This window comes from Gossypium hirsutum, chromosome A09 (genome assembly GCF_007990345.1).
Source record: "Gossypium hirsutum isolate 1008001.06 chromosome A09, Gossypium_hirsutum_v2.1, whole genome shotgun sequence".
Classification (NCBI taxonomy): domain Eukaryota; kingdom Viridiplantae; phylum Streptophyta; class Magnoliopsida; order Malvales; family Malvaceae; genus Gossypium; species Gossypium hirsutum.
The window spans coordinates 6,130,415-6,156,399 of record NC_053432.1 but is presented as its reverse complement, the minus strand read 5'-3'; the positions used below and the strand labels follow the sequence as shown (position 1 = coordinate 6,156,399).

Sequence of the window (25,985 nt, the reverse complement as noted above, 5' to 3'; positions counted from 1 at the left end):
ATTGACGGACAAAATTCACTTAAAACATGTTGTTTACATTCCTAAATTAAACTGCAATTTAATTTCGGTTTCCCAATTGAATGATGAAATAACACTACAGGAAAACAGACTTTTAGCGGCGCTTTTAGACGCCACTAAAACTTTTAGCGGCGCTTTCTAAAACGTCGCAAAAAACGCTGCTATAGGTAACGCCACAAAAATTTGTGGCGTTTATTGGAAAAAAACGCCGCTAAAGGTCAAGGTTTTTAGCGGCGTTTGTGGTGAAAGCGCCGCTAAAGGTCAAGCCTTTTAGCGGCATTTGTGGGAAAAGCGCCGCTAAAGGTCAAGCCTTTTAGCGGCGTTTGTGGGAAAAGCGCCGCTAAAGGTCAAGCCTTTTAGCGGCGCTTTTTTTTACAAACGCCGCTAAATTTGGCAGATTTGTAATATTTTTTTTCACCAATATCCAGCCCTTCCTGCATTAAAATCCAACCAAATACAACAAATATAATATAAAATGCAACCAAAAACAGCAAATTTAACATAAAAAATACAACCAAAAACATTAATTCTAAATGATACTTCAAAATTAACTAAAGATATATGATATAATTAATAAATAAAGTATAATTTAAAATATTTTTACAATAATGTTAAACGTGACAAAACTTAAAAACATTCTTACAATGAGAAAACTAATGTCTAAGACGGCGGCTTTTGCGATTGTTGAAACATATGCATCATCTGCTGAAGCTGTAGCTGGAGGTCATTGTACTTTTTGCTCTGTTCTGCTACCATCGCTCGTGCCTCTGCCTCTCTCGCTGCAGCCGCTGCCTCCCTCTCTGCTGCCTCCGCTCTAAGTTGTTGCTGGAGTTCTTCATATTTTCGTTGAACCTCGGCAATTTGCTCAATCGTGTTCGCTTGCAGCTGAGCTATCTGGTCTCTTAACCTCTGAACTTCAGCTTGAGCTTGACTTTCGGAAGGCATGTATTGCTGGGAGCCGGATCCAAAATATTGGGTCGGGGTAACACCAGATCCTTGAAATCGAACCCGACCGTACCTTTCAGGACCCAAAACTTTAGTGATAATTCTGTTATCAATGTTCTCAAGATTAACAGAACTATCACTCGAAGCAATCGCTTCATATTCCGCCTTCTTCTCCTTTAGTTTCTCCTAAAAAATCAATTAAAGAGTTAGAAACGAAATATATAATAAAAAGAAATGCAACATAACTTAACATTTTTTAAAACTACTAATGATAAATTGAATTAAACAATTATAATTAAAGATTATAAATATTTAGAATAAATCAAATATTATTAAGTGAATATACCATAATTTCTCCAGCTTCAGATGTCATAGGAGATCCATCTTTCTTCCTATGCGTAATCACAAAAAGCTGAAGGCGTCCAACTTTTTGTCCGGATTTGACTTCCTACAATATAGTAGTAAGAATATTATTTAATAATAGAAAGTTATTAATATTTAAAAGAAATAATAAATTCATAATACCTCGGCCTCAGCTACAGAAGCAAAACTTCTCGACCCTGCCGTGTGCGTGAATTTTTGTTTTTGCCTGCTGCTTGTTCCAACTCGCTCACGGTCCTACATAATAAAATTATTATTATGTATATAGTAAACACTATATATAAGAGTTTGGAAATACGCAATACCTCTCCTTTCTTTGAATTCCAAAATCTAACCGCATCTTCCCATTGATACTTTAGCATTCCTGGTGGAACATTTCTTAGTTTTTCCTCGAGGCTTATGTCTTTCTTAAAATATTGTTTCTTTAAAGTGCTTTTATTGTCTCTCCATCTTTTACCTAATGCCTTCTTGATATAATCATCGGAGACTTCTAAAGCAAATCTCTCCTAAAAAAACATAAGTTTAGAATGTAAATATAAATGAAACTTAAACCAAAGTATTATAAATTGCATTCACATTTTGTTACCTTAATATTAGCGAGAGCTTGGTTTTTGTTGCTATCAGGCATATGATGCCATGATTTGTAGTTGATGGGCAACATATTTGCATTTCGTGCTAAAATGCCCAAATAGCCTGCTAAAAGTCGAGCTTCAGATCCAACAGGCTGACCATGAGTATTTATACTTACTTTAACACGCTCGACAGGATCTAAGTCGTATAAATCTCTAAGTAGCGTACGTCCTCGAACTCTGCGCATCCCACCACTTTCAGCTGAAAAATGATATACTATTATTATATTAAATTTGACAAATAATTCAATAATAAAAGTCAACACATGTAAAATGAACATAATATTACTTTGAAATTCTTCAGGCTCATCAAGTGTCTCCGGCACATTCGAAGATCCAACAACTGTCTGCTGTTCACTATTTCTTTCTTCCGAATTTGGAGTATTCTGGACAATACTTAAATCTCGTACTCTTCTTCTACGCATTTTTCCTGCAATACACATAAAATAATTAAAGTTTTAGTAACAAATTACAATAATAGTAGTACATATAAAATAGTACATATAATTAAAAAATTGTAAAATCTTACTACATCATTATTCGTAAATATCTTCATCCACATCATGTCGAACCCATTGATGTTGTGTATTAGTACTAGGGATATTTTCATCTAAGTTTTGTTCTGGAAAAGGTAATGTTTCTGATCTTTCGACGATGTCATCTCTACTTCCATTACCCATTTCAAACAAGTCTCTAGGGGTGTTCCGGAGTACAACATACCAACCCTCATCAGTTGGATCTTTCGAATAAAAAACTTGTTTCACTTGAGAGGAAAATACATATGGCTCATCCATTAATTGTTGTCCAGTGTGAATCAAGCGAGAGAAATTCAACATTGTAAAACCAAATTGATCTTCTTTAATTCCTCGAGCAGTATTAACATCAGCCCAATCACACCGAAATAAGACAACTTTCCATCTGCCATAGTAATCCAACTCAATAATGTCGGTAATAAGTCCGTAATACTCGACATTACCCTCAACCGATTAATGTCCCTAGCACTAGCATAACTTGTAATTGAAGAATTAACAACAACTCCACAATTTTGAGTTCTCCTCATTCTCTCACGATACTTTGTATGAAATCTGTATCCATTGATGAGGAAGGCACTATATCTTTTTATTATTCTGTTCGGACCTTGGGAAAGCCATTTAACTTCGTCATTGATGTCCTTTCCACTCCAAACCTATTGAATCGAAAGTAAATTGAATAATTAACTAAATTTCGGGATTATATGTAACTTATTAACTTTAGTTACATACCGTTTGACTTAACCATTCATGAAAAGATTCTGTGAATAACTTATTAATCTCTCGATGTTGCAATCTTCGAGAGCGTGCACGAGATCTCAAAATTTGTTTGTACTCACTATGTTAAAAACAAGTGTATTTGGTTAGAAGATAAACAAATCAAAACGACAAATATGTGAGGAAATTTTAGAACTTACTTGCGTAACGGTTCAACTAAATTGTGGTGAAAAAGTACATATCGATGTGCTTGTATCCACGATATATCATCTAATTCTGCAATTTCAACTTTGCCGATTGGTTCTCCATAACTTTGGAATAAATAAGTTTCGGCCAAGTTATGATCATTGAGCCTAGCATTTCTATTTGGTCTATTCAATCGTGTTTCAACATCTTCTAAATATCTAGAACAGAATGTCATGCACTCCTCTGCCAAGTAGCCTTCAGCAATTGATCCTTCTGGATAACGCTTATTGCGACAATAAGATTTCAATTTGCTTAGGAACCTAAACACGATATACAATATTTATCAAAAGTTGTAACTAAATGTATAGACGCGAATAAATAAATACTTGACAAATAAATTAGCACCTTTCTATTGGATACATCCATCGATAAAAAACCGGTCCACCAAGTATTGCTTCGTGAGGGAGATGGATTACCAAGTGCACCATAATAGTGAAGAAGGAAGGTGGAAAGATCTTCTCCAAATTGCATAAAGTCAAAGCAGCTCGATCCTGTACTTTCTTAAGTTCTTCAACATCCAAAACTTTGCCACAAATAGCTTTCATTATATTGGATAGTTCAATTATACAGGACGTCACATTTTTTGACATGCAGCACCATAAAGCAACTGGGAGTAAATCTTGCATCAAGATGTGGTAATCATGTGATTTTAATGAATATAATCTTCGATCTTTAAGACTCACACATCGAGATATATTTGACGCATACGCATCTGAGACCTTTATATCCTTCAACACCATACAAAACACCTCTTTCTCTTCCTTTGACATTGAAAAAATAGAAGGCGGCAACCGATATTTCCCATTCAGAAGTACTTGAGGATGAAGATCACGCCGAATTCTCATGTCAACTAAATCAAGTCGACTCTGAAGATTGTCTTTTGATTTTCCATCGACATTCAAAATTGTCCCAATTATGTTCTCACAGACATTCTTCTCAATATGCATGACATCAAGATTGTGACGTAAAATATTATGCTCCCAATAAGGTAACTCAAAAAAAATACTTCTTTTTTTCCACAAGTCTGCCTCATTAGGATCATCCTTTTCGTCAGATTCATCATCAGATTCATCCCTCGATATTCTCTTTGATCTCGTGTTAGGTGGTTGATTCATCTTCCCATAACTAAAGTTGATATCTTTTAACATAAACAAGATTTCAGATCCAACGGTCTGCTGAGGAGCTCCTTTTTACTCTTCAGTACCGTCAAATAGAGTCCTATGAAATCTAAATTTATGATTTCCATCTAACCACCGACGATGGCCCATGTAAGAGAACTTCTTCCCATTGTACAACCACTTCGAACAAGTTTGAGCAGCACAACAAGGACAAGCATAACGTCCTTTAGTACTCCAACCCGATAAATTAGCATAAGCTGGGAAATCATTAATTGTCCACAATAAAGCTGCACGTAAATAAAAGTTCTCTTTTCTTAATACATCATATGTCTCAACACCCGACCATAATTGTTTTAACTCTTCAATAAGTGGCTGCAAATAGATGTCAATATCATTTCCGGGACCTTTCTCTCCAGGAATAATCATTGATAAAATATATGAAGATTGCTTCATGCAAATCCATGGAAAAAAATTGTAAGGAACAAGCACCACAGGCCAAGTACTGTACGAAGTACTCATGATTTTAAATGGATTAAAGCCGTCAGCTGCTAGCCCAAGCCTCACATTTCGAGGATCGCTTGCAAAGCTTGAAAATTTCAAGTCAAATGATTTCCAAGCTAAAGAATCTGCAGGATGTCTTAATAATCCATCATCGGTCCGTTGATCATTATGCCACCTCATAGATTCGGCCGTCTTTGACGACATGAAAAGCCTTTGAAGTCTTGGTATTAAGGGAAAGTATCGCAAAACCTTGACTGGCTTCTTTCTTAACTGTGCCCCACCTTCATCCGCATTCACATCTTCTGTATTCCCATTTATCCAACGAGACTTGCCGCAAACATTACAACACTGTTGGTTCTTCTGATCACCCCAGTACAGCATGTAGTCATTTGGGCAACTATGAATTTTATCGTACCCAAGGCCCAAATCTTTTATTAGTCTCTTCATATCTTGAAAAGATTCGGGGATTTTTGCAAAAGGAAACATCTCTCTCAGAAACTGTAGCAGCATCGTAAAAGAATTTCCAGTTCACCCTCCCAAACATTTTAAGTGAAATAAACGAATGCAGAAGGACAATTTCGAATATTTTGATCCCTCATAAAGTTCTTCATTCATTTCATTAAGTAAATTGTAGAACTTCGCCGCTTCTTCATTTGGCTCCTCATAAGGTGCACTTGTTCTCGTTTTGCCAAAAACATTTCCACCAATATTACAATCATCGGATGCAATAAAGTCAGGTGGAAACGATTGCTCACCATGACTGTGCATATTAAATGCATCCCGCAACATACCTTCCATGTCATCTTGTCTAACATACTGATGGTAATCAGTATCAGGATAAGTCGGATTAATCGTTGAAGAAGTTCCACTAGATGTACACTCTCCATGGAAAATCCATTTTTTATACCCCCGAATAAAGCCATCAACAATTAGATGTTCGTAGACAACTTCACGAGTATGCCAATTGATGTTGCCACACTTCTTACACGTGCAAAGAATCATATTCTCTTGGCTTGCATTTTGAAATGCAAAATTCATAAAAGTTTGTACTCCATTTCGATAGGCGTTGCTTACCCTTGACAATTTCATCCAACTTCTATCCATTTCGTAGTTCTTGAATTCTAAAGTTGATAATAAATTACACAGGTAAGCTGTTTATTATGTAAGTCTTGATATGATATATCTTTATGTTTTATGTAAGTTATGTAGATTATGTAAGTTATGAAATTTAAACTTTAAACTATATGCTTTTAAGGAAATTATTAGATTACACTACATGTATTAGTTAAGTTATGTAAGTTGTTATGGACGTTATGTGAGTTATGTAAATTATGTAAGTTATGTGAGTTATGTAAGTGGTTATGTAAATTATGTAAGTTATATGAGTTATGTAAGTTATGTAATTTATTTAAGTAATGATCAATATGAATACTATTTTGATAAAAATTAGTTATAACTTTTAAAGACATTTAAAATTATTAAATATTAAAATCAAACATTATTAATATAAAAAAATAGGAATTTGAATATAGTCATTTTTTAAGATTCATCATACGTGGCGTTGTTACACCTAGGGAGGATCCATTATATCTTACAGCTCGATATAAGGCAACCCGTCAGGTTTCCAGCCTATATACTTTGAATCTTTAAAATATTTAAAATAAGGTTGGAGAGAAGGTCAGCTATTGTTGTAATTTTAATAGACAAGCAAGCTACATGGTAATAAATATTCAATAGTAAATGAGCTCGATAGAACTTTTTTCAAGTCTTCTTGAATTTTTTAAGATTCATCATACGTGGCGTTGTTACACCTAGGGAGGATCCATTATATCTTGCAGCTCGATATAAGGCAACCCATCAGGTTTCCAGCCTATATACTTTGAATCTTTAAAATATTTAAAATAAGGTTGGAGAGAAGGTCAGCTATTGTTGTAATTTTGATAAAAATTAGTTATAACTTTTAAAGACATTTAAAATACTAAATATTAAATAAAACATTATTAATATAAAAAATAGTAATTTGAATATAATAACATCAAAAAAGAATCGTAGTTTAATTTTTATAAGTAAATTGGAAATAAATTAAGGTTATATAAATATTCAATAGTAAATGAGCTCGATAGAACTTTTTTCAAGTCTTTTTGAATTTTTTAAGATTCATCATACGTGGCGTTGTTACACCTAGGGAGGATCCATTATATCTTGCAGCTCGATATAAGGCAACCCGTCAGGTTTCCAGCATATATACTTTGAATCTTTAAAATATTTAAAATAAGGTTGGAGAGAAAGTCAGCTATTGTTGTAATTTTAATGGACAAGCAAGCTACACGGTAATAAAATTAATTCATACCTATTCATACTTAAGTTGAATCAAATAATAATTAAGTTGAACCAAATATTTAAAATTAATTTGGAAACAAAATAGTTCTACTCCAAACAGAACTAGCAATTAAATCTTTACAAAATCGCAACCCCAAAATATTAATTTTTCCAAAATCATCATGATAAAACTATTATTGATTAGAATTTTGAAATAAAGCCTACCTTAATAAAACGTACCTGGTCTACTCCACTCTCACCAGCAAACAGAGGCTGGAGTCAAAAAAGTAATATTTGTTAAATAATTTAAAGTGAAAATGCATAGAAATAAGGAAAAATTTTAGCAACGAAACTTGTACGTACCTAGAACAAATGCCAATGGCTGTGCTATATTTAGTTGCACCAAATATTAATTCAGGTGCTCGATAGTAACTAGAACAGATGTAAGGTTATACGAGTAGCACCAAATATATTTTAGTTTAAGCAAATATAAATACTTTACCTATATCAGTTTTGCAAGTGCCCACTTGTACCAGGATCAAAGACACTGCCAATGAAGCTGTACACCTTAGCAAAATATGGCAAAACTGCACAGTAAACACATAAGTTGGATAGAAACATGAAAACAGACCAAAAGAACATCTAAAAAACAAAAATGGAATCACCATTAGTATGTAAACATGAAAATGCACAGCTTTAAACAAACCAACTTTGCATGTGCAGAATCATACTCCACAAAACTCATAAACATTAACTTCTCCTAACCAGAATACCAACTTTATGTTTACAGAGGCCTTGATCAAAACTAACATAACTGTTGATTTATAACTTATCTAATAAGAATCACAGAATATGCAGAAAATACCTGAGCATTTAGTTTCAAGAGAACCATGTATTCGAAAGAAAAGAGCCAGAAAATGATCAATGTATGCAAAACCTGGTCTATATTTCAAAACTGGAGTAAAGCTTTCATCTAGTACCAAATACATACATATATAGAGACACAAACACACAGGCATACATCTTCCATTACCTAAATCTGTTTCTTGCAAATAAAAGATAAGTAAGCTTCTACATGATTCATACTAGATTGCTAATCCTAGCAGAAAAAATGTATGATTCAGTTTCTAGAGATGTTGAATCTTTCATCATAAACATAAAAAACATAAAAGGAAAAACATGTTGAAAGAAACATAAATGTTAGGGAAGACAATGTTTACCTTGATTGAATTGGAAATGTTTTCTTGAGGATTTATTTGGAGATGCTTGGGATTGATCTCTAATAATGTCGAGAGACTTCCCTACTCATTGCATTTGAAGAACAGAAGTCTGTTTCTGGTTGACAAAACAATCAAATGAGTTCTAAAAATAAACAATATTTAATAATTGGTATAATATTAATTATATTTGCTAATAACAGGTGGGAATAAACAAATAAAATGATAAAAAAAAATAGAAGCTACAAGAATTACTAAAAATAAAGCTACGCCAACAATGGTATCATGAGAACGAAAATTAAAAATCCGAATTAAGTAAAAAAACAGAGAAAAATATAAAAGAGAGACAAAGAAGGGGACAAAGGGCTGGTTTTGTTGGAATAACCGAAGTTGCCGGATTTTCCACTAAAAATCATAGTTAAAATTCTAGGGAAAGACAGTAAGTAACAGTCACCCTAATGAAGACCATTGCGAGGAGAAATATGACCAAGCTCAATACCATTAAAAGACAGTAAGTTACATTGTATACATATTATCATTACAATTTGGTATAAATATCTCCTATTATGAATGCAACAGCTACCTGATAGGAATTGTTTAAAATAAAATCAATTTAATATAAAATTTTAATCATTGGAATTGTTTTTCCAACATTTTGATAGGACAAATATAAATAATTTACTTTCCTCTATTTTAACTATTGATGCTAATATCCCACAAAATATAGAACTACAATCAATTAATTCAATCAATATTTTGACAATTTTCAATACATTTCCATTATTAAAACATATCTCTATATAAACATATCACAAAGATAAAATTTCCAAATTTATCAACCAACAAAGAGAAATGGGGCTGCAATGTTGACCAAAGATCATTGACCCAATTCACACATATACATACATACATACATACAAGACTGAATTGGAGCTAGAAATAGGCCTTGCAGTTCAATCACCAAATTCCGACTCAAAATTTCATGTACTGCTTCCCAAAAGCATAAAACAAAAGTAGCTACTTTCGGAGATATGACTAAGCATGCAAGACTGTTTCATTGCAATTGTTATTTTCAACACTTTTAACTTCTCTACTCTGGGGAATTTGTTTGATCTTGCAGGGGATCATATAAGCATCAAAGGGATCACATAAGCATCAAATCAGCCATGTTGACAGGTATTGGAACCCACCATTGTTTGAAAAGTCAAATGGGGTGGGCACCGAAAGTAGAAAGTAATATTGGTTGGCAAGTTGGGTTAAAAGTTGGCATGGGATAATTGCAATTTTGGTCCCTAATTGTATAGGGACATTGCAAGTTGATCCTTGAACCTCAACTATAAATAGGCCTAACCATTGCTTACTTTCTTCATCCCATAATTGACATTCTCTACTTAAGGCATTATTCTCTCTCTCTATTTGTAAATTTCACTTGTAATTTTTGGAGTAAAATATATTTGGTAGTGCCCGAGGACGTAGGGAAAATTTGCTGAACCTCGTTAAAATTCTGGTGTTCTTTATTATTTGTTTTGCATATTTTCTGAATGTGATTGTAGTGATTTATTGTGCTATTAAATTACGATAGAGGGATATTCTGGCTAGGAAAGACTTGGTATTTAAGTGATCTTCGTGATCTACCTCTCTTTCCTGGGAATTGAACTTAGTGTGATTTTTCAGTACAATAATTTTACTCTTTCACACGTTTCCGCGCAACAATTGGTACCAGAGCCAGGTTCGTACTTGGGGAATACGACCGTTTACGGTACTATTCATGTATACGGCACTATTCACGTATACGGTACTGTTCACGTATACAGTAGTTGGGATTGAGGAGAAAAATGGCAGCAGCATCGTCATCAGCAAGGACTACTGTGACAAATGCAAAATTTGAAGTAGAGAAATTTGACGGTACCAATAATTTTGGTATGTGGCAATGTGAGATCCTGGATGTCTTATGTCAGCAAGAGCTAGATATAGCCCTTGAAGAAAAACCTGACAAGATGGATGACAAGGAGTGGGCCAAGATCAATAGACAGGCGTGTGGTACAATCCGCCTATGTTTGGCCAAAGAGCAGAAGTACTCTGTCATGAGGGAGACATCAGCGAAGAAGTTATGGGATACACTGGAAGAAAAGTTTCTAACGAAAAGTCTTGAAAATAGGCTTTATATGAAAAAGAAACTTTATCGGTTCACGTATGCACCCGGTATGTCGATGAATGACCATGTGAACTCATTCAATAAAATTTTAGCAGACTTGCTAAATTTGGATGAGAAATTTGAAGATGAAGACAAGGCATTATTGTTGTTGAATTCCCTTCCTGATGAATATGATCATCTTACCACCATATTGCTTCATGGGAAGGACACGATCACATTTGATGCAGTCTGTAGTGCGTTGTATAGATCTGAGACTCGAAAGAAAGATAAAAGAGATCACAGAGATACAACCGCAGAAGTCTTAACAGTAAGAGGTCGTTCACACAGCAGCAAATCTGGTAGAAGGGGAAAGTCCAAAGGCAGACCCGCCAAATATGAATGTGCCTTTTGCCGTGAAAAAGGGCATTGGAAAAAGAATTGTCCTAAGCTACAAAAGGGCAAGGCTATTTCTAATGCATGTGTAGCGGAGCATGATGAGGAGTCAGACTTTAGCTTGGTTGGCATGGCAATGGCATGTCAAACGGATGAGTGGATTTTGGATTCAGGATGTACTTACCATATGTGTCCTAATAAGGACTGGTTTTCTAGTCTTAAAGAGCTAGAAGGTGGAATTGTTCTTATGGGCAATGATAGTGCTTGTAAGACAATGGGAGTGGGTACAGTCCAATTGAAGAATCACGACGGCTCAATCCAAGTCTTGACAGATGTTCGCTACGTACCTAGCCTGAAGAAAAATCTCATCTCATTAGGTGCCCTAGAATCTAAAGGGCTCACAATCACTTTGAGAGATGGATTACTAAAAGTAGTAGCTGGGCAACTGACGGTGATGAAAGGCACAAAAAGAAATAACTTGTATTTTTTAAATGGAAGTACAGTTATTGGATCAACATCAACAGTTTCTACAAAAGATGTAGATTCAGAGGCTACCAGATTATGGCATATGCGATTGGGACATGCTGGTGAAAAAGCTTTGCAGACATTGGTGAAGCAAGGCTTATTGAAAGGTGCAAATTCTTGCAAAATGGAATTCTGTGAACATTGTGTTCTGGGCAAGCAGAAGAGGGTAAAATTTGGTCCAGCAATTCACAATACGAAAGGAATTCTGGACTACGTTCACAGTGATGTGTGGGGACCTACCAAAGTAGCTTCTTTGGGAGGTATGCACTATTTTGTTACTTTTGTTGATGATTATTCAAGAAAAGTATGGGTGTATCTAATGAAAAGAAAAAGTGAAATTTTGGATGCATTTCTGAAATGGAAGAAGATGGTGGAGACTCAGACTGGTCGAAAGGTCAAACGACTTCGATCAGATAATGGTACTGAGTACAAAAATGATCCATTTCTACAAGTATGCCAAGATGAGGGCATTGTGCGACACTTCACTGTTCGGGATACACCACAGCAAAATGGGTGGCAGAACGAATGAATCGAACTATATGGAGAAAGTTCGATGTATGTTGTCCAATGCTAGATTGGGCAAAGAATTTTGGGCTGAGGCAGTTACATATGCGTGCCATCTAATTAACCGTTTGCCATCAGTTGCAATAAATGGAAAAACTCCTATGGAGATGTGGACTGGTAAATCTGCTACTGATTATGATTCTTTGCATGTATTTGGTTCCACTGCATATTATCATGTAAAAGAATCTAAGTTAGACCCAAGAGCAAAGAAAGCATTATTATTGGGTATAACTGATGGAGTAAAAGGATATCGTCTCTGGTGTCCTGATACAAGGAAGATTGTTTTCAGTAGAGATGTGACTTTTGATGAATCAACCATGTTGAAATACAAGGATTCACAAAAGGATGACAAAACCAGTAGTACTTTGCAGCAGGTGGAGCTTGAAAAGGTTAACGATGATCCAGCTAATATTGAAGGGACAAATGATGAAGAGGTTCCTACCCAAGAACCTCTACAGCAACAAGATTCAATTGCATATAGAAGGCCAAGAAGAGAGATTCGTAAGCCTGCTCGCTTTGATGATATAGTGGCCTATGCATTTCCAATTACAGATGATGATGTTCCTTCTACTTACACAGAAGTAATAAGTAACCCTGATGGTGTAAAGTGGAAGCAAGCAATGAATGAAGAAATGCAGTCTCTTCATAAAAATAAGACCTGGGAGTTGGTGACACAACCCAAGGGAAAGAAGGCAATTGGATGCAAATGGGTATATGCAAAGAAGGAAGGATTTCCTGATAAAAATGAAATTCGATACAAGGCTAGATTAGTAGCAAAGGGTTACGTTCAGAAAGAAGGAATAGACTACAATGAAGTGTTTTCTCTAGTTGTGAAGCATTCGTCTATTCGGATTTTGCTAGCCTTGGTTGCGCAATATGATCTTGAACTAGTTCAGCTTGATGTGAAGACCGCGTTTTTACACGGTGATTTGGAAGAGGAAATCTATATGACTCAGCTAGATGGATTCAAGGTTGCTGGAAAAGAAAATTGGGTTTGCAAACTGACAAAGTCGCTTTATGGATTGAAGCAATCTCCGAGGCAGTGGTACAAGCGATTTGATCAGTTCATGAAAGGGCAAAGGTACACAAGAAGTAAATTTGATCATTGCGTGTATTTTCAGAAGCTACAAGAAGGAACTTTCATATACTTGCTCTTATATGTTGATGATATGCTAATAGCATCTAAGAGCAAAGTTGAGATTGAAAGATTGAAGACTCAACTCGATCTCGAGTTTGAGATGAAAGATCTAGGAGAAGCTAAAAAGATTCTCGGCATGGAAATATGGAGAGATAGAGCTCATGATAGAGTTAGCTTGTCTCAGAAGCAGTATTTGAAAAAGGTACTACAGCAGTTTGGCATGAACGAGCAGACAAAACCTGTAAGTACCCCGTTGGCTTCTCATTTCAAGCTTTCTGCACAACTATCTCCTTCGAAGAATACGGAACGAGAATACATGTTGCAAGTTCTGTATTCTAATGCAGTGGGTAGCTTGATGTATGCAATGGTGTGTACAAGACCCGACATTTCACAGGCAGTTAGTATAGTGAGCAGGTATATGCATAATCCTGGAAAATGACATTGGCAAGCTGTGAAATGGATTCTACAGTATATTCAGAAGACCGTGGATGTTGGATTACTGTTCAAGCAGGATAATACACTTGGTAAAGGTGTTATTGGGTACGTTGGTTCTAACTATGCCGGTGATTTGGACAAGCGAAGATCAACCACCGGTTATGTGTTTACACTTGCTGGAGGACCAATAAGTTGGAAGTCTACACTACAGTCTACAGTTGCATTGTCAACCACAGAAGCCGAGTACATGGCTGTAACAGAGGCTGTAAAGGAGGCTATTTGGTTACAAGGTATGGCTAAAACCTTGGGGTTGGTTCAGGAGCATATTAACGTGTATTGTGATAGTCAAAGTGCTATTCATTTAGCAAAGAATCAAGTCTATCATGCACGTACAAAACATATCGACGTACGATTCCATTTTGTGCGGGAAATTATTGAAGAGGGGAAAATTTGTCTTCAGAAGATCAAGACTGCAGATAATCCCGCAGATATGATGACCAAGGTGGTAACAGCAACCAAGTTCGAACATTGTTTGAACTTGATTAATATCCTGCAAGTTTAACAGTTGAAGAAGGCACTATCAAGTATTGTTGTCAAAAGCAGAAAGAATTGTGTGAAGATAAGATTATCGTAATCAAATCTTCAAGGTGGAGATTATTGGAACCCACCATTGTTTGAAAAGTCAAATGGGGTGGGCACCGAAAGTAGAAAGTAATATTGGTTGGCAAGTTGGGTTAAAAGTTGGCATGGGATAATTGCAATTTTGGTCCCTAATTGTATAGGGACATTGCAAGTTGATCCTTGAACCTCAACTATAAATAGGCCTAACCATTGCTTACTTTCTTCATCCCATAATTTCCATTCTCTACTTAAGGCATTATTCTCTCTCTTTATTTGTAAATTTCACTTGTAATTTTTGGAGTGAAATATATTTGGTAGTGCCCGAGGACGTAGGCAAAATTTGCTGAACCTCGTTAAAATTCTGGTGTTCTTTATTATTTGTTTTGCATATTTTGTGAATGTGATTGTAGTGATTTATTGTGCTATTAAATTACGATAGAGGGATATTCTGGCTAGGAAAGACTTGGTATTTAAGTGATCTTCGTGATCTACCTCTCTTTCCTGGGAATTGAACTTAGTGTGATTTTTCAGTACAATAATTTTACTCTTTCACACGCTTCCGCGCAACAACAGGGATACTACAGAGTTAACCAACCAACAATGACATAAGAAATACCAGGCATTGTTGGGTTAAGATAACTTTTGCCTGCTTGAATTATGAATTTTGGCTCAATTTTAGGTAGTGCCCTGCTTGACCGCCAGAGCACAAAAAAGGAAGTGTACATCGAAATAAGGCTACATAAAAGCATTATTTTCTTAGTCAAATCAGCTGATTTACACATAAAAAACAACAGAATGCCATGCTCTCATCTCTTTTGAGATTATGCTAACCTAATTATTTGTTTTTGCTATTTATATATATTAACTATCTCATTGATTTCTAATAATAATATCTTAGGTTATGCTTTAACTGATTCTCATTGTGATATATATTGTCAACAGAAATAAGTACAAGGCTAAAATGAGCAGGCATTCAAAATGAGTCAGTATACTGTGTAAGACACTCAAACATCACCAAAAACCAAAGCCATTTTGAAACAACAGTTTGAGTTAACTAAAATGGTCAAGGATTTACCTCACTGCTTCCAACAATTGAGTGGCAATGCCTTTTCTCCTGTTGGAGGGAGTGACCCAGATTGCTCTAATGCGACAAACAGCGTGTACTGCTTCATTTTTACAGAGAATTGCTCCAATGTGATTTTCATGCAATACCTCTGAAGGAGCTCTTTTTATGACTTCCCTCTCTAAAACAATTTCCCCAAACTGAAGTTTGATTGGGTTTGACCTTCGCTTTGCTATGGCACCATTCTATCTTTCACCAACTGGATATGAAAGAACTTCAAACGCTTCATTTATTGGTTCTGCAACTAGACACCCAGCAATCCGTTGGGAGGAAATGAATAGGTATACCTGTAAACAGTAGAATATAGAAGCTGGGATTTCGGGGATGGGGGAACAGATTAAGGGAAAAAAAGGGGACTTGGGAAAAATGTTAGGGATTTCGGGTTTGGGGAATTAGGGGATAATTTGGGGAAAAAGAAAGAGGGGTTTTCTGTTTTAGGGATTTAGGGAAGGAAGAGACGAAATGGGGGAAAATTACTTAGCAAAAATCAAAACTGATTTCGGATAAAGGGCATAAACCACAGGAGAGAAAAAACGACGCTGTTTCAAATAAGGAAATTTTCTGGCGTTTTCAGAAACGCGCCGGTAATGAGCCCTTTTGCGGCGTTTTCAGTAAAGCGCCATTAACGCCCTTTTATCTACACTACAAAATGACGCCGTTCTAATACGAGTTGTGGCGTTTATATTAGAAACGCCGCTAAAGCCGCTACTATTCAGAGGAAACGACGCCGTTTTACTCTAATGTATATTGAAGTTTTATGGCGTTTTCTAAAAAAACGCCGCTATTTCCTATCTTTTGCGGCGTTTTATGTATAAACGCCGCTAATACGTGAATATTTTATAAAAATTTATCAAAATTTAAAACTATATATATTTAGAATTTCTTTTAAATTATATCTAAATAATGTTACTGTGATGTACAAAATATATATTATTTCAATCTTCAATATATTAGGTTTAGTACAAATTCGCAAGAATATCATAAAATTCTAAATATTGGTTCAGTCTTCAATAATAATATAATATAGTACCTTAAACTAATTCAAACGTCAAACTATAAACTTACACTCTAAACCCTAACTATAGTTAAAATTTTAATTTTGATTTAATACACATTTTAAAATACATATTATGTATGCATATAAATTAATTAAATAAAAACATGATGCTATTTATTATATCAATAACGTGTAAATATTTTACAAGATCTAGATCAAATTATAGTTCACGTACACAATTGCACACTAAACCACTTTTCATATATATATTTATATATTTTTTAAAATAATAATTTATATATATTTATCTTATATACATTTATCTTCTACATTAAAATCCAAAATTATACTCTAAATTTAAAACCCTAAACTTCAGACTCTAAACCCTAAACCTTAGACCACAAACACAAAACCCCTAACCCCAAACATTAAACCTCAAAACCATTCGGTAACCCCTAAACCAACCATAACTCCTAGAGTACCATAAAGCCCAAACTATAAAGTGTACTTTAAAAACTGTTAACCCTAAACCATAATCGTAGACATATTTTTTGGAATTCGTGTGGCCAATGTTAGTGTAGTACAAATTAAAACACATATATATGTTTATATTCTTATATTAAATAATATGAGTATATACAAAATAGCTTGAATCTTAGTAAAATCCAAATGTTCTTCAGTTAATTTCTAGCTAGCTAATAGTATCATCATTTCCTTAAACCCTTAACCTAAACTTACACCCTAAATATATATTATAATCTTAATATATATTAGAAGTTTAATATATATATATATAACAATGGACAAAAGTAATTCAAATAGAATCTTAATGCTTACCAAAACTCTAAAATAAATTAATTTTTTTATCATTAATCATAACCTCTAATCCCTAATAGCCCTAAAACATATATATATACCTATTTTTTAAAATAATAATTTATATTTATCTTATTTAGATTTATATTATAAAAAAAATTCAAGATACACAAGTTAAGTAGTTTACCATATTTACCTCTAAATTCCAAACCCCAAATCCCAAATCCTAAACTCTAGGCCCTAATCACTAAACCATAACCCATAAACTAAATTACTTTTTTAAGCGTTTTTTCAAAAGCGCCGCTAAAACCTCGACCTATAGCGGCATTTTTCCCAAAGCGCCGCTGTTGTTCAGTTTTTAGCGGCGTTTTGGCCAAAAACGCCGCTATTGCTCAGTTTTAGCAGCGTTTGGATAAAAAACGCCGCTATTGCTCTGTTTTTAGCGGCGTTTTATTGAAAACGCCACTAATGTAAAATATTTGCGGCGTTTTTTGTTAAAACGCCGCTAAAGCCCAATTTTCCTGTAGTGTAAATTGTTTTGTCCAATTTTCTACTAACATATGTACTATTCAGGACCTTCATTCAAGAGAGATGACTGAAGCGAGTGAGAGACGAGATGAACTTTACTAGTTCTGGTAGCTTTTGACGGTTAAGTTTCCCAACTTTGAGTTTGTTTTCGTTTGGTTATTCTACTATTTTATCTTCATTGGGTTGTAAGTATGCCTTATAGGTATTGAAAATTAGACCCCGATTCTTAAACCATAATGGTTAAAGATTAGCAAGAGTTTAAGGATATTATGTCATGATTATCAAGTACTAAAGTTCTTTTGTTATTTTAACAACTATATATTAATTGCGTTTCTTATTTGTTAAATTCAGAACTTGCTTATATTATATTATAGTTGTAATCGAAAAATGTGATGTTTATAGCTTTGAAATATTACACTTGAAACGCTCATGGGAAATCATCCTTGTGAACTCTTGGTATCACTATCGGCATTATCTTCCAAGAATATAATGTTAAGTGAAATTTTAGATCCACGCTTATCGCTTCCAAGCGATCGAAGAGTTGCAAAGGATATTGTTTTTGCTGCAACAATAGCCTCTGCAATAATTCTAGTGATTTAGAAACCATGTCTTATTAATCAGTACTCTTACAAAAAGTTCATCGGAGGCTACCAACCATGTTCTGAAATAAAAAAAAAATTAATTTAATATTTTTTAACCTTTGATTAAATTTAGTAATTTAATTTAATTTAAATATTTTTAATATAATTTTTTTAATTTTAAACCTTCAAATTTTATAATCTTATCTCGACTCCTTAAACAAAATTTCTAGCTTAACTCTTACTGTGATATATTTATCTAAAAAGAAATGTTTTAATTTACCAATCTTTTATTTTCTTAAGGGTACAAAATAAATAAATAATTTCTATAGGATTACCTCATAGAGATATACATATATATATATATATATGTTCAGCTCCTGTCTTAAAACTTATCAAACATATCTGAAATCACTGATAAGAAGTTATAATAGTTTGGCTACAATTTCCATGGAGAAAAACAAACTTTGTGAGAGCTCATATTCAAATAAAAATTAATTACAGAAACGAAGACTATAACATTTTCATATTTACACAATCAATTGCACTACATTTTCTACATTTAAATATAAAAAGTAACCTAGCACGCCTGCTTAATTTACTTTAAAGTAAGTTTGGTTAGTCAAATTTAATATTACCATTCGTTACATTTTAAAATAGTATTATTTTATTAAATTCTTATTATAATCATACATTCTCAAATAATATTAAGATGTCGTAATAACAGGATAATTTCATTACATTAATTCATCTCTTACATTATCTTAAATTACGTAATAATTTTAAACATTGAATCAATTTACCTTTTATTTTTATTATTTTAATCAATTTAATTTTTTTTCTAAAATAAAATTTAAGACAATTAAAAATAATAATACATTTTTCTTTAACAGTAAAATAATAGATGTCATACATCAAAATGAAACGTTGAGCTGCTTAGTCTCTAAAATCAATTTTGGTCTTCATTTCCTACAAATGAAACGTTCAAAACATTGTTCATGTACGTGGCCAATAATTTTCATAATAACTTTACAAAAAGGTAATTATTTTTAGTAGGCAAAATAATCTTTTAGTAAATCCAATTTTATAAAAAGAAATATTTTAGTCCTCAATTTATTTTTTTGTCTCTTTTAACTCTTGAATTTGTATTTTTTTTTATCAAATCACCTCAAATTGGATGAAAAAAGTTAACATTTGTTAACCTGGCATACACATGGATTGCCACGTGGATGACATGTCAATATTAATTAATTTTTTAAGATTTAAAAAATATTAAATTTTTTTATAGTTTTACACTCTTTAAATAATTTTAATGATTTCGAATTTCTTTAAAAAATTAATTAAATGTTGATATATCATCCACGTATCAAAATTTAAAAATGTTAATTTTTCTATCCATTTTAGGATGATTTAATAAAAACACACAAGTTTAAAGATTAATAGAGACGAAAAATTGAATAGAGAGATAAAATAATTTTTTTATAAAATTGGAGGATCAAATAAATCATTATCCCTTTTTAATATTTATATGAGCATATTATCATACAAAACGGAATGGGAAAAATCGTTATCATTATTCCAAGGAATTAATAATAGAACAGTGATAAAAAGGCAAATGTTGGATCAAGTCTTTATATATATGTATATGTTTTCACCGGCTCTTTAAAATTAGCTAGAGAATTGAGAGTAAAGCTTCAATCCTGATCGTAATAGCTATGGCATTCTCTTTTTACACTTGTTTTGTTATTTTACTTTTTTCACTCTCTATAACAGTGAGGAGCAGTGAGATTACTAGTGCAACAAATAATGATTCAGAATCTCTTTTAGCTGAGGAAAAAGCATTGATGGAAACTGGGTGGTGGAGTAACTACAGCAACATAGGTGTTCACCATTGTACATGGCCTGGTGTCAGATGTAGTGTTGCTGGAAGTGTCCTCGAGATTGATCTTAGTGGCCATGGTCTAAATGGGAGTATAACACCTCAAATAGGTGCACTTTCGAAACTCAAGTCCCTCAATCTGTCCTCAAATAATCTTAGAGGTGAGTTACCTTCTTCACTTGGAAACCTTACTCAATTGGCAGTGCTTGATGTTTCTTATAATGAAGTTGATTCCATTCCTTTTGAAATTGAGAAGATCGAGAATCTTGTTGCTCTAAATTTGACGAGGAACCTCATTGTTGATATGCCTTCAGCTATAGGTCTTTTGACCAATCTCACTCACTTGATTATGAACTCTAATCCATTACGGAGCATCATCCCTCCCCAGATATGGAAACTGAAAAAGCTAAGGACTCTCCACCTCCGAAACTGCCAGCTCAATAGTTCCATTCCTCCATATATAGGAAAGTTGAAGAGTTTGGTTAATCTACATCTCTCAAGCAACATGCTTGTTGGTCCAATCCCATCTTCTATCACCAACCTAACTAATCTACAGTCGTTGCTCCTTCAAGGCAACCAACTTAATGGATCCATTCCACGAGAAATTGGGAGATTGACAAATTTGATTACATTGGCTCTATCGTCTAATATGCTTGTTGGTCCAATCCCATCTTCTATTACCAACCTAACTAATCTACAATCGTTGCTCCTTCAAGGCAACCAACTTAATGGACCCATTCCACAAGAAATTGGGAGACTAAGAAATTTGATTACATTGGCTCTATCGTTTAATATGCTTGTTGGTCCAATCCCATCTTCTATCAGCAATGTAACCAATCTAGGGTCGTTGCTCCTTCAGCACAACCAACTTAATGGATCCATTCCACAAGACATTGGTAGGCTAACGAATTTGGTTACACTGGATCTATCCTCCAATAAGCTTTTGGGCCCACTCCCACCAAATTTGGGTAATTTATCCAGTCTGGAATATTTAGATCTTTATATAAATAAAATAAATGGTTCCATCCCAATAGAAATAAGAAATCTTAAGAGGTTGACTAACTTGGATCTTGGTGCCAATAACTTGAGTGGTGAAATCCCTCCATTTCTAGGTCTTTTACCTAGCTTGAGTGTTTTGTGGCTTGACTCAAATCTTTTTGAAGGTTTCATCCCATTAGATATTGGAAAATTAAAGAATCTGACTCTATTGTTTCTCTCCGATAACAAACTCATTGGCTCAATCCCTTCATCTCTGTGTTATTTGACCAATTTGCAGTGGTTGTTCCTTGACAGAAATCTTTTACATGGTCCCATCCCTTCTGAAATTGGAAATATGACCAACCTAATAGAGTTACATCTTGATTCCAATCACATTTCCCATTCTATCCCTTCATCTCTACTTCATTTACCCAATTTAAGGTATCTATCCATGGCTTGGAATCTTTTGGAAGGTCCCATATCCCATGAAATTGAGAGTTTCAAGTTAAAGCACCTAGATCTCTCATGCAACAAATTGACTGGACCCATTCCAACTCAGATTGGTAATTTGTCAAATTTAACATACTTAAATTTGGCAAACAATAACTTGAGTGGAAGGATTCCTCAATTTGGGAATTTAACTCATTTAAGCAGCTTAGATCTCAGTCAGAATATTCTAACGGGCATGATTCCCGAATTTCCAATTTATCCGGAGAGCCTAAATTTGTCAATGAATTCACTATGGGGTCCAATTCCAGATGGATTATTGCATTTTGCACCCGACACATTTACAGGCAACAAGTATTTATGTGGTTCCGTTCAAGGCTTTCGTCCTTGCCCTTCATCTCCAACTGTAAACAAGGAAAGAAATAGCAAAGTAGTGAAGCACAATCTACCTGTTGTTATTCTGGTTCCAACTTTATTATTTTTTGTCTCGACTTTTGTGTTGGTGATGTTCATCCTATTCCGACGATATAAAGCTAAAGCTTTGAAACCTGATCCAAGTCCAACCGAAAATGGAGATTTGTTCTCTATTTGGAACTTTGATGGAAAGATTGCGTTCGAAGACATCATCAAAGCCACAGAGGATTTTGATATGAAATATTGCATTGGAACTGGGGGTTATGGCAGTGTCTACAGAGCAGTCTTACCAAGCGGCAGAGTTGTTGCTTTAAAAAAACTCCACCGATTGGAAGCTGAGCAGCCGACTTATGATACAAGTTTCCGAAATGAGATCAAGTTTTTAACAGAAATACGACACAAGAACATTGTCAAGCTCCATGGATTTTGTCTGCACAATCGTTGCATGTTCTTGATTTATGAATATATGGAAAACGGAAGCTTGTTTTATGCCTTGAGCATTGATGAGGAAGCTGTGGAATTGGATTGGACCAAAAGAGCGAACATTGTCAAAGGTGTCGCACATGCTCTATCTTACATGCATCATGATTGGAATCATCCAATTGTTCATCGAGACATCTCAAGCAATAATGTTTTGTTGAACTTAGAATGGGAAGCTTTTATTGCTGATTTTGGGACTGCAAGATTTCTTGATCCTGATTCATCTAATCGAACTGTACCTGTTGGAACGTATGGATATATTGCCCCAGGTTTTGTACCTTCACTCTCTTTTTCCCTTTTTATTTAGCTCCATTCATTCTTAGCTTGTACTGATTATTTGTTTTGAATTACATATTAGAATAATATGAGGGAAATAAATGGGAAAAGCAAAATTAACAAACATCAAATATAAATAAAATTTTTGTTTTAACTGGAGATCAGAGAACTCAAATGCAACTATACATGCACCTACAATTGAATGTACAATAAAAATTAAAATCTATTTTTAATTATTTTTTGTTTTAATTACAGAACTTGCTTATTCATTGGTTGTGACTGAAAAATGTGACGTATATAGTTTTGGAGTATTGGCATTGGAAATATTGATGGGAAAGCATCCTGGCGAATTGTTGTCAACACTATCATCATCATCATCATCATCACCATCTAGTGTCCAAAATGTCACGCTAAATGAAATTTTGGACCCTCGATTACCACCCCCAAGAGGTCGGAAAATGATAGGAGACATCTCTTTCATTGTTATGATTGCTTTGGCATGCTTACAGGCCAAACCCAAATCTCGACCAACAATGAAATTAGTGTCTCAAGAATTCCTACGCATCAAGTCTCCAATTTCAATGCCTCTTCATGAAATATCTCTTATCCAGCTTAAGAATTATGAATTATGAGATGTTTATGAGCGGTGAAAGTTACAAATTACTAAATAGTAGTTGATCAGGTGAAGCATTTTTAAGTGGATGTGATTATCATATTCTCTTAAATATCTGTTGGAGTATGCCTAAATATCAATCATTCATAAATGTAATATCGTACTTTTACCTAATTTATTTATAAAGGCATTTTCATTACTATTTTTAGTATTTATTTCTGTAACAACCCGAAAGTCAGTGATGCTAGAAAATATGGTTTTGAGACCTTATTTTCATAAACCAGACTTATAAATATTTTTATTAAATATGTATGAAATTACGTTAGAAGTAAATTAAATTTCGGTTAGGTAATTTCATTGAACTAGAACTTAAATTAAGGTATAGGGACTTAATTGTTGAAGTGATAAAAGTGTCATGGTTATTAAATTATAAACTAATTTATAATTAAAGGACTTGAAAAGCAATCATACCCTTGTTGGTTAATTAAGTGGACGGTCATATCATATTTATATGTATGTAATATATATTATGTTATCTATAATATATGTTATATTAAACTATTATAAATAAAATACAATAAAGATGAATATTAGATAGTGGATAGGAAGAGAAGCTTAAAAATTCCTTTTTCAATTTGCTTCAATTTCGAAACAAGAAAAGCTTGGAAGGAGAAGACAAACGCACGGCCTAGGGCTGAAAGTTTCAAAGTTAAATTGGTTAGTAGATTTTGATCCTTTTTACTTAAATTTTATATTTTCGAAACCTTTAAGATTATGAACTAGCTTACTCATATTGGAATTTTTAGAATTTATGATGTTTGTGGAAGTTTCCATTGTAGAGAATTTTAACTTTTTGGTGTTATTTTGATAGATTTTAAGTTTGGGAGTTAAATAAACATATCTATTAAGTGACTTTTGATGATTTTAAGGTTTAAGGACTTATTTATGAAAATGATAAATTCTAGGATTATATTATGAATTAATTGAAAGTATGAATTGTTTTGGACTTTGTGGAAAATCGGTTAGCATGGGATTTGCTTGATTGTAACTAAATAGCATGTTTTGGAATTGAGGATTCAATTTTATTGAAGGTTACTATTGAGTGCATATATATGAAATGTGGTTAAAGGTTAATGGTTTGAGTATATATTTCTTGGTGAGTAAATAAATTAATTTAATTATTTTGTTAATTTTAGATCAAGAAACGAAATGACCAATTGGTAATCATGGAAAGGAGAAGGTTGTCGAGTAATCATCTTCAACCTTTATAGCCTCCACAATATGGTAAGTTCGTTGTCCTTGAACTCAAACTCTATTTTTTTATGTAGTCTAATTAATTTAACTGTTACATAGTTTTTAATTATATTCTTATACGTAATTTGGTTATTCCGGATTGAATGAAGAATTGTTAAATTATGTATGTATATATGATCATGGAATGTATCAAAGATTGTCGTATAGTTATTTGTTGCAAATGATTGAATTATAAAATAAGGGAATTTTTTATTTTGTAATTACATATGCGATCGTCGGTTTATCCAACTAGCGCTGAGCTCAAATCTTTGTCGATTTATTCGACTAGTGATGGTCACACACTTAATATCGTCAGTTTATCTGACTAGCACTGGGGGCAAATCTTTATCGATTTATTCGACTAGTGCTGGGCACACAATTAATATCGTCGATTTATCCAACTAGCACTGGGTGTAAATCTTTATCTATTTATTTGACTGGTGCTGGCCACACAATTAATATTGGCAATTACTCTGACTAGCATTGGGCACAAATTTTTGTTGATTTATTCGACTTTGCAAGGCACGTGTAATGTCGGTTTATCCAACTAGTACTGAGCGTAAAACTTTGTTATGGTTTATCTGTCAGGCACAGGGTGCCAATAATAGGTTGGTCAATATTAATATTGTTTAATTGATCCCTTGAAGTTGGTGGGTAAATAAGAGGTAGCTTCAACTGTATATGAAATGTTCATGAAGAACCTATGGTACATTATATGGTAATAACCATTACAAGTTAGATATTTGAATTAATGGATTATTAAACACAAATGTAGTTCTCTGTGTTTTGAAATTATTTAATATTTGATTATTCTTTTGTGTGCAGGTTAGGTATCTATATTTTAACTATTGACTCAGCATTCAACGACAATCTCGAATGTTAGATTTGTAAAATAAATCTAAAATAAAACTTAATAAACGAGGATTTATCATGTCAAATAATCAAGAATAAATCAAGAATGAAACTAAAAGCAGAAGCGTACCTGAATCCATGAATTCCTTTTGGAGGTTTTCCCGATCTTGGGGATTTGATCTTCCAAATTAGCACACAAGAAATTCAAAGAATTTTTACTCTCTCTTTCCTAAGAATGGGATATTAGAAAAGATATTTTGTGTATAATTTGGGACCATAA

The 25,985-nt window shown here is 33.7% G+C and overlaps 1 protein-coding gene across 1 annotated transcript; it reads left to right on the top strand.

The window, feature by feature from the left end:
• Positions 1–662: 662 nt before the first annotated feature.
• LOC107889886 (MDIS1-interacting receptor like kinase 2) lies at positions 663–23,579 on the top strand. The gene is made up of 3 exons (XM_016814431.2): positions 663–741; positions 20,247–22,940; positions 23,203–23,579. Exons 1-3 carry the CDS (start codon positions 663–665, stop codon positions 23,577–23,579), a joined length of 3,150 nt encoding a protein of 1,049 aa, XP_016669920.2.
• Positions 23,580–25,985: the final 2,406 nt, after the last annotated feature.

What these genes read in the sequence shown, in the direction of transcription:
- LOC107889886 (XM_016814431.2), top strand. Translation starts at nt 663, where the DNA reads ATGAGAAAACTAATGTCTAAGACGGCGGCTTTTGCGATTGTTGAAACA. An exon ending in TGCTGAAGCTGTAGCTGGAG is followed by an intron (nt 742 to 20,246) that starts GTCATTGTACTT and finishes TCTCTATAACAG; the next exon opens with TGAGGAGCAGTGAGATTACT. An exon ending in GTATGGATATATTGCCCCAG is followed by an intron (nt 22,941 to 23,202) that starts GTTTTGTACCTT and finishes TTTTAATTACAG; the next exon opens with AACTTGCTTATTCATTGGTT.